Source organism: Mytilus trossulus, chromosome 14 (assembly GCF_036588685.1).
Source record: "Mytilus trossulus isolate FHL-02 chromosome 14, PNRI_Mtr1.1.1.hap1, whole genome shotgun sequence".
Classification (NCBI taxonomy): domain Eukaryota; kingdom Metazoa; phylum Mollusca; class Bivalvia; order Mytilida; family Mytilidae; genus Mytilus; species Mytilus trossulus.
The window spans coordinates 39,791,527-39,808,314 of NC_086386.1; the positions used below are offsets into that span (position 1 = coordinate 39,791,527).

General features: G+C 32.5%; 1 protein-coding gene across 1 annotated transcript; it reads left to right on the forward strand.

The window, feature by feature from the left end:
- The first annotated feature begins 5,718 nt into the window (after positions 1-5,718).
- LOC134695791 (LITAF domain-containing protein-like) lies at positions 5,719-12,980 on the forward strand. Its single transcript, XM_063557199.1, has 3 exons — positions 5,719-5,828; positions 9,981-10,191; positions 11,921-12,980. Exons 1-3 carry the CDS (start codon positions 5,816-5,818, stop codon positions 12,024-12,026), a joined length of 330 nt encoding a protein of 109 aa, XP_063413269.1. The 5' UTR covers positions 5,719-5,815; the 3' UTR covers positions 12,027-12,980.
- The last annotated feature ends 3,808 nt before the right edge of the window (positions 12,981-16,788 follow it).

Below are 16,788 nucleotides of genomic sequence, written 5' to 3' on the forward strand. Positions count from 1 at the left end.
ACTCTTTTATTGTGAAAAATTAGGGAGGGGTGTGGATACATACACACAACACAGCTGGTATACTAACTCACCCCAATTTAAAAAAAAAATCCCATATTGATTTGACCACCATACCATAATTTGTAAATTCTTGTCAACGAGGTAGTACTATAGTATATGGAATTTCTTTGTAATTTCTTCATATAAGCACATCTCGCAGTGAAAAAAAACTTTTATACTAAAAGGGACATTTTCGCGTCTTATCTGCCCAACTAGTGTCTTCATGCTTTCAAAAATGTTTGCACTGTTTTGTTGAGAGTGACATTTATATATTGGTCAGTGAAAAACGTTGGACGCAGTGAATTGAAATTTAAATGACAACGTAGAGCATATTTTATTTCAAAATGATAAATAAGGTTTAAACGGAATATAACAATGTTTCCTTCGACGAAGACCAGCATCCGTCTCGTATTGAAAATTTACATTTCTGTAAATGGAATTTAATCTTAAATTAGTCATGAGGATCCACATGTTTAATGATAACAAGTTTTCTGTTGTCTTTTTTTCACGAATTTATGAAAAAAGTATGTTCACCCGTTTAACATCTGAAAATGAAAACTATTTGAATAAAAGAAGTATTTGGTTATCAAAATCAGAAATCGACAGATAAAAGGTTTGTTAATACAAGATAAATACTTGTTTGAAAGGTCAGACAACTTGAAAACACCTACAATGTAAATAAAGTTAAGATAACGTGTAAAGGGACGTTTTTGTAGAAAGGGAGATAACCATGAAAAAAATTACATATCTAATAAAGTCACAATTTGTAACCTCCCTTGTATTTAAATACTTGAAATATTGCAAAATTTTATTAAATTAAAAGTGGCTACAAATCAAACAAAAAGGAAGTGTGTGTTAATGAACATTTAACAAAGAGGACGGTAATTTTGATGTCATTACTTTAATAGTAAACAATGTTCCAAGGTGATTATATTGTTGCCGTTTGATTAGGCGTTCAGTAGCAAGTATTTCATGCATATTTTAAGAACAATTCAAGCAATCAATCAATTAGGTAGGTTCTGCAGAATTTGTTTCTTTTGGAGGGAAGGTATGTGGTCTGTCATTTGACACGATGGCTTGGTAGGCAGGGTCTTGGGCGTTTCTTTTAAAAATATCCCTAGAAGACCTACTACCCCTGTTCCTCCCAATGTTATCATATGGCTACCTTTTCCAGTAACGTACAAAGATCGTGCCGCTCTCTTATGTGCATCTGAGCGATTTTTTCAGTTATTTTTTTTTTTTTTACAGTGTGGGGTTTTCCGTTCGTTAAGTTACGTCAATACTTTGTAATTTTCAACGGTTCTGCTATAAAAAGTTGTCTGCAGCATGGTATAATCAATGGCAATGACAGAAAGAGGCACAAAAGACTAATAAAACAAGGAAACACAAAAGGCATAATACCTGATTCCGTTGAACAGATTGAACAACACATGAAAATGCGTCACTAATATTTATACATTAAGTGTTTGAACTTTTTTTTTTAATAAATGCAAATTGTATAGAAAGAGTTTGCACGTCTTGATCGTTTATACTGTAAATCCTTAATTTTTTTAAAACCTAAAGATAGTTTTTTCGTTGAAACCGATATGTCTTTGCAATTTAAATTTATACTACAAACTTGACAAAGTTGCTTCTATGAACTTTTCCTCACATAGTTTATGAGTCCGACCGAGTCGTTAACTATTAACACTGGAACTTTTTATTTGCAAAACACTCATTTCCAAATTCTTCCGCGCCGCCTCAAATTAAAGCTACAGTGTCGTGTATATAACCAAAATGTGCGGAATGACATGGGATTTAATAATTTCATTGGTTTTCTGTTTCCAATCTATTTTTTCTGCAATTTGATTTATATAAACATCTAATTTTCAATATCCCATGGGACAGGGCAAAATTCCATGGGATTGACCATTATCCCATATAGTTCCATAAAAACAATACCAATCATTCTTAATACAGATACGCAAATAATATTCTTTTTAGGTCAAGGTCTTATTATTTTTTCCCGCATTTATAGAAAACATTAGTTAAACAAGTTTGGAAATAGAACATACGGCTTGTAAATTGTATACGTGTACCATCATCAATGCATACAAATGAGCAACTATTTACTTATGGTTAACTTCGTATACCTGAATACACATGTTTCTGTCACGCTCCATCGGTATTCAAAAAGTAAATGTGTTCATATTACTTTTTATTTCAACCCATTTACTTTTCCTTTACACCTTTTACATAACCACCCTTTGCAATGTTTAATGAGTCGTGCAGAGAAACCCACTACAGTAAAGAATAAATCAACATAACATTACAGTTATAAGAAGTATAATAACGTCGAAAATGTATTTGCCCATGCAGAATTAGAAAAGGTGGCATTCAAATTTTTTGTACGACAACTTTTTTGTATGACATCTCAAAACTAGAGGCTCTCAAGAGCCTGTGTGGCTCACCTTGGACTATATGCATATTGAACAAAGGACACAGATGGATTCATGACAAAATTGTGTTTTGGTGATGGTGATGTGTTTGTAGACATTACTTTACTATCACTCTTGCTGTTACCAATATATCTATTTATAATGCACTTTGCCTAGTATTTAGAGAGAAAAACATTTTGTAAAATATACCAAAAATTTACCAAATATGAAAGTAGTTAAATTTTACTATAAAGGGCAATGACTCCTAGCCAAAGGGGTCAATTGACCATTTTGCGCAATACATGTTGACTTATTTGTAGATCATTATTGCTGTTTTAAGTTTATCTATATAGACTATCTATAATAACATTCAAGATAAAAAAATTCCTTAAAATTACTAATTCAGGGGCGGAAACCCAACAACCGGTTGTCCAATTCATCTCAAAATTTCAGGGCAGATAGATCTTGACTTGATAAACAATTTTACTCACGTTAGATTTGCTCTAAATGCTTTGGATTCAGAGTTATAAGCCAAAATCTACATTTTAACCCTATGTTCTATTTTTAGCAATGGTGGCCATCTTGGTTGGCTAGCCTGGTCATCAGTATATACCCCAATGATAGTTGTGTTCAAGCTTGGTTAAATTTGGCCCAGTAGTTTCACAGGAAATTTTTGTAAAAGATTACAAAATTTAAGAAAAAAATGGTAAAATTGTCTATAAAGGGCAATAACTCCTTAAGAGGTCAACTGAACATTTTGGTCATGTTGACTTATTTGTATATCTTACTTTGCTGAACATTATTGCTGCTCACAGTTTATCTCTATCTATAATAATATTCAAACGGCCAATTTTCTAACAATATACTATCCATATTAGAAAAACAAACAAAACAAAGATAAACCTACGAAATTACAGTACTACAGGTCTACTGGCTTGGAAACAGATGCATACAGAATTTGATGGGGTAAATATATATAGTGCATCATAAGCCTATGAAGGCTGGCTGACCTAAAATATGTTTCATAATTGTATAATAATGTTATATCAGGCTGCAATTTAATAACACAATGTACATAATATACAAAAAGTTGTTCAGATTGCCAAGTCACAATCAGAGACGGAAAGACGTAGAATTTGGTAGCAATATTTTACTGTACGGCCTACGACAATGAGCAAAAGCCATAAAGCATAGAAAGCTATAACTGGCACCAAATTGAGAAATCAATCGTTAATAAAACACACTCTCTGACAACATATCAAACAACCACGGTCTCCACGTGCTCGCTTTTAACCAACGATATTCATAGAAGGGTATAGTAGGAAAGTTATTTATATTTTGAAAAACTAAATCAATGCAAGTACCCATAAAATCTGTCGGTGTACATGTGTTTCTGCTTTTTTTGTAACGAAAGTCTGGCCTACAATCCTGCTTCCTGCTGACAGCAATTTGGAGCAAAGATAAGTTAAAAACAGTCATATTACTGCCTCCTACAATGCAATAAAAAATGTGTTCCTCTTTTGGCACTTGGGTCCCAGCAAGGTTCGATATGAAAGGTTTCCTCGCAGTTTATTAGGTATCGCATCTATATCAGATTTTCACGACATTGAATTACTTCAATTTTTTTTTCTTCCGAACAATGTGTTATACTTCTTAAACTATATGACTAGTAAAATAAAGATAGCTTAACTACAGCCTATATTCACAAGAGTACAGTGAAAAAAAACATTAAAGGAACAAGCAGTCGTAAACAAAATACTATATAATTAGTTTACGAGAATATCAAACTTGTCTCGAGACAGTTTCTGGAAAAGAAGCTGCCATGTATTAGTCTATTATGCAACTTCATTGCATTTTGAATCGGTGATTTGTTCTCTTCATAAGTTGTTGATAGTTTGAAGAACTGTACAGATCTCTGGACACTTTTCTGACAGAAGCGGGAACCGTTATGAACAGTTCTGTTATACAATTCACAACAAATAGGCCAGGGGCCGGGGGGGATTTCTAACATTAATGATTATGGTACCGAAGCACATATGTATTATTTCAAAAGAATATAAAGTGCGATGTGAACTCGGGTACATAAAAACACTCCCAATACAATGAAAAAAACACTATGTTGTTGTCATGAACTAGTAGTTATAACATAAGTTCTAAAATAAAACGAATGAAATATTCTGCAATACATTATTTCCACTAGAATTTTTTTTTATCAAGTATTTTTTCTTGATGAACTATAAAAGAGGGTATATAAAATAATTGTTATTACAGGGATTAAATATTACAGCATAGTTTATAATAAAATTTCCAGAGGAACTTCAAAAATCTGGTATGAGGAACATTTAAACGTTGACAATGCAATACAAATATTTTACCTGTTATAAAAACCACGGAAGTGTTCCTCGACCAGTACTATTGTCTTAATGTCAAAGGATAATAATGTATCATAATAGCTAATGTAGTATTTTTTTTTTATAATAATCACGGAACCATAAGAAGAATATTTTTCTTCAAGAATATTTAAAATCAGAATTGGACATTTTAAAACGGAGAAAGAAAAGTTAGTCAGCTGTGCATCACAATGAAGATCAGTGGCTGATTAAGATGTGTATAGGTGTATGCCACCCAATTTTGTTTTTTGAGAAATTATTGCAATATATTGGTTAAAATCGTTTCAAATAATTTCGTCTCGCTACTCTTTGCGGTTTTATTTCGACTATTTGGAACAGCTAGTCTACGCCTTCCAAAGACACCCGATACGCACCAAGCAAGAGAGTCAAATTCTGATAACACAACCAAAGACATGTAGAATATATTTGTTAAGACTGATTTGATAATCAAATTTGCATAAACATGCAAAAACTATGACAATGAAACGTATAACTGTCTGTGCTTAAAGTACATAGTTTATTTAATCAGGCCTCGATCAGTGATTCCCTATATAATCATCCAAATGTTTCCAACTAAGAGGGCAGGCAGTCTCTCCTTTAAACATGCCTCTGGTGAATCAATGAATACAATTTACAAAAAAAGACCGGAAGAAGTCTATAGAAGTGTTTGATTTTCAATGAATTTTACGCGTACCCTTTTATCGGTCATTTTTCCTCTTTATTCACAAAGGGATATCTCATCCTGCTTCCTTATTGCGCGCGTCTTCACATTTATAATTTGGATGTTTCTTTAACGGTTCCTTTAACTCTCTGGTTGTAAATCAACAATATAACAATACAAAAATTAATACTTCTGTATTTTGTAATTTCCCCTGGACTTTGTTAAAACGTGCCAGTGCTCATCTTAGTACACGTTTACCTGACTAATTAATACGCATCCGCATTTAACGTAGTATTTCCTTCAACAAAATGGAAGCGCAAGGTAAGACGTTTCATCTACTAAAGATCAGTTGTCATAATTTGTTTTATGTAATATATACATTTATAGAATATAAAGAAATAAAAGGTATAAAATAGACAAGGTACTTCGTCAATAAAAATCACTTAAATGTTATAAAACTGTATATTTATTTTTCTAAATAGAAGGAAATATGACAATAAGCTTAACTGATATACGTTTTTTTATCTTTTTTTTCCCTTCGTTTTTCTTCTGCTTTTCCCCTTAACTTTTCTTAAGTTTTGTTTTCACTTTTTAAGCGTTTTTTTTTTTAATAATCTTAGTCTCTTCTATATAGTAAAAAAAAATAATTCATAGTAATTACCTGATGATAAACGACATAAGTTTTTACAATCTTATCCAGAAGTCATGCACGTAAAAGTTTTTGACAATTAAAAAAATTAACACTATTTATTTCAGTAGAAACTGTAAGTTGTACAGACAACTGAAATATGTCGTTTTTCAAAATCTGAAACAATTTTATAAATGAAAGCAAACGGCCTATTTCAAACTTAACCAAAAACATATTTCACGGACAACGGCAGCCGTTTGACATGCACTTAAGTATGTGGCGGGACTAAAGATGTCCTATGGTGAAAAAACACTGACAACATCAAACCAAATGTTCAATTCGATTGGAAAGGGTTCTACTCCTCAAATCTGCATGTGCAGACAAAGACACAACTAACACATTTAAGTACTATATACACAGAAGGTTACTGTAAACTTACTAAATTCTAAAGAGTAATCTTGTTCCCAGGGACTATCTATCCCTCTTGTAACATAGCTCTTTGTGGACCTTTCTTTACTTTCGAAAAATTGTGTTTCAAACCCCATTGTGCAAGGATAAATCACCAACGTTCCCGGATGTGTCAAAAAATTAGAGAAAGAGGGAAAAAACACATACTTTTACTATTCGTAGTTCCCATATTTACTTTTAGGTAATCTCGGTTAAAGAGGCAAAAAAAAAAAAAAAACAACATTTACCACTGTCTCTGAGGTCATGATACAATGTTCCTGTTATAATGGAATTAGTTTTACATATAATTTCAAATTATCACATATGATAAAGTTACATGTATGACTATGTTAACTTTGTAGTTTCGGTGAACCCTGATATTTCTTTATACTACTCCCTCAAATTTAAAAAGTAAAAGTAGCCCTACTCTGAAACAAAAAAGTGCTTATGATTTCTTTGTTTCCTTAAAGTAACCGACCTATTTGTAGAAATGAAACTTTTGGGGAAAATTTCTAACCAAAATTTACTTGTCTATGAGTTTGCATTAAAAAAAAATCAGGATAAATGCGCTCCATTGTATACTGATTTAACATTTCCAGAAAATCAGGATTTATTTTGGTAGTACCTCAGTTTGAGATGTCTTTTTTTTCTTATAAGACTTTAAAGGTAGGTTGAACATTGGCATTTAGAAAGATGATACATGTACAATTCAGGATATACCTGTTTTCTAATAATCAAAACTTTATATAAAATTAAAGCTGTGAAAATTGCAAAATATGGTTGAACAGATAGGGATTTTAAATGGTGGTCTAACACCTACATGTATATAATGTATAATAGCTTCTTTCACTTGTATCCAAAAAGCTACATGTAGTTTAATAAATGCATAACGCCGCGAGTCTTCAAAGGTTAATTTCTGACAAAATATAATATTACTTTCCGATGGATTGCTATCTTCGCCTAGTAAGTAAAATAACAAAATCCAATGAAAAAAAAATCACAAAATCCAAAACCATTATAGTAGAAGAAATAGAAATGGTAATTTGGAAAAAAATTATGCAAAAGTCATGAAAAAAATTATCTTTAACTCTCAGTATTTGCATAATTATTCACACTGTTTGATGTCAAGGGCGACATGCATTGACTTTAATTTGTTTTGTCTGTTACGCATGTAAATGAATTATATGTTTAACCTCATGTAACACATTTACATGCGAGTGTTTCCTAATAAATCGGATTCCTCAAAGTAAATTTATGAAAAGAACTCCAAAACAGAGAGGCTTCATTTACAAACAATTGTATTTAAAAAAAACCATGACACAATGATTCATTACTGCAATTGAGTAAAATTAAATTTTTTCAGTTGTAATCAAATCGTCATATTCATTTCTTAGATCATCACCCAATGGCCCCCTCAATCAAAAAGAAAGTCTTTAAAAATATGCTGAACTCCCAGGAAAATTCAAAACGAAAAGTCCCTAATTAAATGTCAAAATTAAATTTAAGCTTAAATACACCAAACGAATGGATAACAACTGTCATATTCATGAGTAGGTACGTGCATTTTCTCATGTAGAAAATGGTGGATTAAACCTGTTTTTAAAGCTAGCTAAACCTCTGACTTATATGGCAGTCGCATCAAATTCCAAATTCAAAAAGTCGTCCTCTGAGAGTGGTCTCGACCTGACTGCATTTATAATTTGCAACTGGAATTCAATATTAACATCAATCGGTCCATTAATTAAAAGACATTTAAGATTTTTTTTCAAATAAACCACAGTACGGCTGATAGAAATTTATATATTTTTTTAAGCACGAGGTGCCTCGTCGCAATCATATGATAAGTCTTTTTACTCGATATTTTAGTAAGAACCGATTAAGAAATGTTTGTTTTTTGCATTATGATCGTCATTTAAAAAAAATATTTTTGATACCCTTTTCAGATAAAGTCTCCGTGAAGTTTGCGCTAGACATATTTATAATCGTAGACGGTTTATGAAAACTGCCAATGTACTTTAAAATGTTTAATTTTATTACAGTATTAGATATAACATACAATCTGAATATAAAAGCGGGACCATCTCAAAATATAAATCAATGCTTCGTCATATGATTGTGACTATGCACCTCGTGATAATAAAAGATATTGGTATCACATGCATTTGTGAACAAAATATGAAAGAAAAGATTCTTTCAATATGAATTTACATTTTCATGGCTAGCTATTTAAATCTGTGTGCTATGTACTTAACAACTGCAACTATATTTTTATTGATTAATGTCAATGATATATATGAAATAATAGTATGCATGTAGATTCATTAACAGTTTGAATTTCAAGTTTACTACACATACACTGGAAGACTTCACACTAAAATTAAAATATGATATAGAAAAAGTTAAAAAAAATCGGTCAACATGCTAGGCTGTCAGTGTAATGGTGAGCTATTATAACGCAGCAATAGACCTAAACTACAAAATTTATAAATGTATGATGCTTGTTCAATGATATTCAGCGAGGCAAAATGGAGAAAACAAAAGTGGAAAAAAAAGGATGCAAAGCTACAGATATTGTCTGCGCTTATTCTGTTCCAAGTCAAGGAATTCGTCTGTGGTTGATACTTTCTTTGTTTTTTTTTTAAATTGGTGTTGATGGACACATGTTTCTCAGTAATTCTCAACATGTCGAGAATTGTGGCAATTTTTTATTTGTTTCCAAAGGCAGTTGCTTTGGCATGTACAATTAAGTATTCTAATAACATATCACAGTTTTATAAATTGTGTAAGTATTTAATTATCACTCTAACTAATGGATGCAAGTCCAATCATACCGTCCCAATTTAAAGGAAGGGATATGGGCGCTCGCTAACATGTTTTACTCTGAATGTGCCTGTTCCTAATGAGGATCATGTTACTCAGTGGATTTCGTTGGTTGCTGTGTAGCATATTTGTTTATCGTTCGTTATTTTGTACAGAAATCAGGCCTTTAGATTTTTGATTGAATTATTTTACTTTTGTCATTTCGAGGCCTTTTATATCTTACTGTGCGGTATGGGTTTTACTCATTGCTGAAAACCGTACGTTGACACATAGGTGTTTATTTCTGTATCATTTGGTCTCTTGTGTATAGATGGCTTATTGACAATCATACTACGTCTCATTTTTATATAAGACATAATTTTTTTTTTTTTTATTGTGAAATTTGATTTAAATACACGCAATTTAAATATTTATGAAATTGTCTCCCTAAGCATTTTGTATGAATCGAGCTTTATAGGTTATTCAACACACAAAAGATCAGAAAAAATAATATAAAATATATGTTTTTGGTGCTTGTCTTTTTTTCAAATTTAATATATGGTTGTCATATAAATCAAAGACATGTTTATATGTTGTAGCCCCGCCTCCTTATGGTCCACCAAGCTACCCACAAGGCCAGACACAACAGACGATAGTTGTAGCACAACCAACGGTATTGGTGTCCCCACAGTACGGCGACTCTCCGGTAAGGATACAGTGTCCGGCATGTAAAGCAGATGTGATGACTTCAACTTCTTGTGAACCTGGGATGCTGGCGTGGATTATTTGTTTAGTTTTGTTTTTCACTGGGTATGCTGTAAATTCAGAAATTATTGCGCGCATTTATTATTGCGATTGTTGAATATTGAACACAGATCCGATTTGATTATTGCGATTTCAGGAAAGGTAAAATACAAATTTTGCAAGGGCATTTTTGTGGGGAAAAAACACATATACACCTTATTCTAACATGACGTCCTTCAAACGCTTTGAGTACACACCCGTGGTAAAATATGAATATATTTCATGGGCTGTTCCCATTGTACCCCCACGTCATATGTTTTTTTAATGAATGAGCGACTCGACGTCATAGAACAATGACGTCAGAATATAAGCAATTTACGGGAAAATACACGCTTGTGAAACGGAAAATCATCACAACAAGGAAACGTTAACAAATGATGCTAAAATGAGTTATATTAGCCGTTTTTGTATACATATGAGACATATAAGTACAATAATAATAAGATTAATCTAAAATTATCTAAATATGTTATTATAAATAGTTTAAGCATCATCATTTATTCAGTTTGCTCCGTTATTTTACGTCAATTTAATAGTGCGTTAATATATAGGAACGGCAAATAATGCCATCACCTAGAGCGCTTCGATCCAAAATAATTGCCGTATTTGTCCTATTAGAATCGAAATAATTCATGGGGGCTTGAATATATCTAGATTTTACCACGGGTTGTCCCTTTATGCCGATATTTTACCCCTCGCTATCGCTCAGGGTAAAATATTTGTCATAAAGGGCCAACCCGTGGTAAAATCACGATATATTCAAGCCCCCATGAATTATTTCTTAAATATATTAACACGTGTCAGTATATTAAAGTATATATGTATATACGATTTTTGGCCGAGACAAGTGCATGTCTGTGAATTAGTTCCATCAAATTGAATGCGCGAGTTAGAATTTGTCAGCGCATTTTTCGAAAAAAAAAAAAAAATCAGCATCATATGAATAACGGAACAAGTCGGTCAGAAGAAGGACACAGTTTGTTCCCATTGGAACACCGGTCACTTGTTGAAAACAAGTCATATAAACATATTTGTTTTTCTTTCATTTTTTTTACATAAATAAGGCCGTTAGTTTTCTCGCTTGAATTGTTTTACATTGTCTTATCGGGGCCTTTTATAGCTGACTATATGCGGTATGGGCTTTGCTCATTGTTGAAGGCCGTACGGTGACCTGTAGTTGAAAGTTATGGTAGTTTGTAAATTGACATTTTGCTATATTTTCCCATGTATGCAGCATTTATTTATTATGTTTAGTGTGAATGTATTGAGTATAAACATGTGTATACGTGTATATATGATGTCCTCTTGTACACCTATGTGTCTGATGTTTATTAATAAAGAATTGTCTATTGTCTTTTGTCTACTAGATGTCATTCAATTACAAGTATCCTCGAATAAGCGTTATTAGTAAAAAAATACTAATCCTTAATGACATTGTTAATATGACCTCTGACCTTGATTGTGTGATTATAGTTTGACCTTGTTTGTGTGACTATATTTGACTTTGTTAGTAAATATGAATATTTGACCTTATTAGTTAATGTGAATATTTGACATTGTCAATGTAATAATTGACCTTGTTACTTTTAAAATGAGAATATTTGACCTTGTCAGTGTGAATATTTGACCATGTCAATGTGAATATTTGACCTTTTTAATATGAGTACATGCATTTGACCTTGTTAATTAGAGTACTTGACCTTGTTAACACATGTCTGTGATAATATCGTTTCAGGTTCTGGTTATGCTGTATCATCCCCCTCTGTATTGATTCCTGTAAAGATGTAACACACACGTGCCCTAACTGTAGACATGTTGTGGGGAAGTTTAGCCGAATGTGATAGCACGTGCCCTAACTGTAGACATGTTTTAGGGAAGTTTAGCCGAATGTGATAACACGTGCTCTAACTGTAGACATGTTGCTGGAAAGTTTAGCCTAACAGTTGAGACTGAAACTTATCTATAGCGATCCAATCCTCTTTTATATATTTTATGGATGTACTTAGGTGAAATTACAAAAAAACTAAAATTTAGAATTGATACTATAAGTTGGAATAGCATTAGTTGAGGAACAAATTAAGCAGATATGCTAACATTTTTGTAAATAACCTTTTATATGCTATTGCAGTCTTTCATGAAAAAAAATGGATGTTATGGGGCAAACTATTTTACCCTGTATTGAAGGGGGAAACTAAGAGGTCAGAACATATGACACAAATACCGTAAACCTTACCCAAGTGCATCCTTAAAGCATCGAACAATCATCTTCATTGTGGGGAGGGGGTAGGCATTATATAAAAGGCATGAAATTTATTGGGTTTCAACAACACATTATTGGTCATGTATGCTATTAAAAAACACAATTTGCGTTTGAATAAAGTCTATTTTTTGTCTTAAGAAAATATAACACTCCTCTTCTTTTCTCATAAAGTGTCTACATGTCTTCATTGTAAGCTGTAGGGAATAAATTGATAATAATTGCTTACTATGTGAAATACCTGCATTGCTGTAATAATTATTCATACTTTCATGCCGTATATTTTAACAACTTGATTAATATCCCTTTGCACAAATGACCCAACTACTTTATAAATCGGTCATATACAATGTATATTTTTCATATTTTGTAGTTTTAATATAAAGAATTATATATCATGTCGTGTACAATAGTGTAGTATACCAACATCAACAAACTGAAATGTGTATCAGTATGTTTTTAATTTGTTGAAATACGATATTATAGAGTATAATTGCATACTTATGTTCAAATTCATTGTATTTCATCTTTAACATACATTTTGGTTATTAAATTGTGTTTATGATTATCCGGTATCCTTATAGATTTATTCAGTAATATCCAGATTTTCAATGAGATAACTTCATATGGTGGAAAGCACGAACACATATATCCTTTGAAATGTATGTTTGTATATAATAACTGTACATCCTGTTACGTTCATCTTTATCCAAAACTTTCTTTCTAGTCCTAAGGGAGCAAAAACATTTAAGGTGGTACCTAACACTACAGGGAGATAACTCCGTAAAGTCAGCTAAGCGTTTTAATAACGTTGTGTTGTAAAAGGAATATTAAGCTTCTCAATTATCAAAATTGGTGTTTGTCAAACTGCTATATAACCAGTGTAATTTTTCTGACAAAACGGTTGGTTCAAAATTTTTGATTTTTTTATATTTTTGTTAAAGGGTCTAAGTGAGTACTTTGACAAAATTTTATGAAAATTAAACGATCCAAATTGATCTTAGTGCAAGTGTTGGGTGCCACCTTAACTTCAGGAGTTGGTTGGGTATTGTTTTTGGGCTACATAAAAAAAGCGCAAAAATTTTTGTTTTTGTTTTTCAATGCTATATATCAGATTTTGTTTTCTCTTCAAAACTTAAAACTATATAATGTATGGAGAAAATCTTGATTCATTATGTGTTTTTTTTTGTCATCTGCATGACTACACTATTTTGTTCATCAAGGGATCAGTACTTTGTTTTAGGAAAAATCTATACCCCTCCATCAAGTTTTAAATTTATTTATTTATGAAATGCACATTTATACCCCTGGGTTGAAGGCATATACAAACAATACAATACAATATACACAATAGAAATATTAACATATCAAACATCATATATAAAGTGGTAAAACAGTAATATTAATGCAGGCGTTGTGTTCACTCCCCTCAGTGCAAATGACTTTTTAATGAACGGAACAGTAATTAAGCTGCATAATATCAAATGAAGATAGCATTAATTGTAATCTATCTGTTTCAGACAAATTAAAGTATTCTGGACATATATTATTTATATCTTTTTCAAGCTGATAACGTAAAGATTTTTTAATTTTATATTTTAGGAAAAAGTGGGTTTCATCTTCAACCTCATTTATATTACAATGTTTACATATTCTATTTTCTCTTTGAATTTTTTTTATATCTACCCCTCTCTATTAAATGGTCGTTCTCTAACATGAGATTCATTTGTGACGTCAAGTGAGTAGAATCATATATGTCTATTTCCCTGAACTATAAATAAGAAAATGTGGTGTCAGTGTACATTATTGTTTATGGGTCAGCTGAAGCACGCCTCCGAGTTAGGGATTTTCTCGCCTGAAATGAGGACCATTTGGTGGCCTTGGCATTTTATTTGATCTTTGGTCGGGTTATTGTCTCTTTGACATTTATGTTTAATTCTATATAAATTTTGTAATGATATTGTAATTTTAGTTGGCTCAATTTCATGACAGCACGATGCTTCCTGTGACATCGTAACAACAATGTATAGGAAAACAAACAGAAATATACATAATTCGATATGGTATTCAGTAGTCGTCGTTTCTGATACGCCTAGGTCTTCGGCATTACTTAGGAATTAAGGGTATCAGGGGAACTAGCTGTCTACTGACGTATACTTGAAATGTCCCAAGAATAAGTTTCTAGACCAGGTACTAAATAAAATCTAACATGTGCATTCTCCTTTCCAACTACAATATTTACACTAATTACACCAATAATTTTTACCTTTTCATTATTGGCTATCAAAATAGAGTCTTTATCCGACCCATCAATGTTTATACTCTTACACCAATATATCTCTATTTGCCAATTAAAGAAGGATTTGCGACAGAAATATCTGCACCTGTATCCATCAATGCAAATGTATCATATTTATCACTAGAAATCTTAATATAATTGTTTATCAAAGGAGCAGCGTTTACTGTACACAAACTGTCACTTACTATTGGGCTTGGCGGGTCAATAAGTCCTCTCGGCCTAACAAGTCGCCCGAACTGTTAGGCTGTTTTAGTTTCCCATATAATATTCTCGACACTTTCTTGCGTAATGTCCACGCTTGTGACTATTATAACACTCGATGTCCCTCTTTTTATTAAAACCTGATTTATCTTGTACATGTTGTAGACTGTAACTGCGACAGTCTTTAGCAGAATGTCCGGTTTTTGTACAAAGTTGACATCATATTCTGGGTGAAATCTGCATAGCGTATATATATATATAGTGTCTTTCAAATCTTTGATTGCCTTCTCCTGGTCAGAAAGTTTATTCAACACTGAGTTTGAAGCTCCATATTCGAAGGTGCTTGTTAGTCCGGCCATCGATTCTTGTGCCAATCTTGCAGACTGTACGGCATCTTTGAAGTATTTTGGGTCCCTTTGAACCACCAGGTAGGCCTCTGATGAATGCGGTTGTAGTCTCTCTGTCTGTTTTGCACAAAAGGCTACACCGTTTCTCAATGTCACTAATGTAGACTTCGAGTGATTCTGATGGAAGCATACTAATATATCACTGTTTCGTTTTACACTATTGGGCAGACCATTAAAAAGTAAAAACACAAAAAATACTGAACTCCGAGGAAAATTCAAAAGGGAAAGTCCAAAATCAAAAGGCAAAATCAAAAGTCCAAACACATCAAACGAATGGATAACAACTGGCATATTCCTAACTTGGTACAGGCATTTCTAATGTAGAAAATGGTAACATGGATTGAACCTGGTTTTATAGCTAGCTAAACCTCTCACTTGTATGACAGTCGCATCAAATTCCATTACATTGTCAACGATGCATGATCAAAACAAACATACTCAAAGAGTAAAAATGTCAAAAATAGGGGTACAGCAGTCAATATTGTGTTATCATCTTAATCACTATAAACACAACAAATGTAACGAAGAAGCACAAAAAAGACAAAAAACCACAATAGCGCACCTCCTTCCAGTTTAAGACGCATAGCACTTGCATTTTTTTCATTTTCCTTGTTCCATCCATGGAACGCAATCCATGCGTCGAATTTATCGAGCCATAGGTTGGCATTTTTGGTTGGTAACCCGGCAAAACTATCTATAGAAAATCCCGGTGTAGATGATTTTGATCCATGTTGGAATGTTTTTGCCATGTGACTGATGTTGTTCATCAAAATTTCGAAATGTTCACTGTTCACTGTTTACAGTTGTTTGTGTTGCTGTTGGTGTTGGCTGACTAGCTGATATTTCTGCTAAATTTTCTTCAGGTTTTACATTGTCAGTTCGGGCCTTATAAGGCTGAGTATGCGGTATGGACTTCGCTCGTTGTTGAAGGTCGTACGGTAACCTATAATAGTTGTTAATGTTTGTGTCATATTGGTCTCTTCTGGAGAGTTGTCTCAACATGGCAATCATACCGCATCTTTTTTTTTTGTAATCAATGAATTTTGTAAAAGATTTAATGACTGGAGAATTTCAGAAAAGGTATCAAAAGTTCACATGAATATTTTTAGCGCTTATCTGTACATTATGAACATTCATTACTATATAAATATGTTGTATTTATTTTCAATTATAAGATAACTAATCGATCCATAGTGGTCATTGATATAGTATACAGACCCTCTCTATTTAATAAACTCTGTGACTGCCGAGGATAGTAAATTTGAAAATGACAGCAGATAGAATTCTGAAAATACACTTTATTCTTTGTATATGTATGTTCAAAGTATACAGAAAAACGCAAACCGGAAGTCTAATCTGACTTAAAATTTCGTCCAATGACGGGACAATATCCGGATGACTTTTTTCTCGTTTTTCTCCAAAAATAACTCAATCTGAAT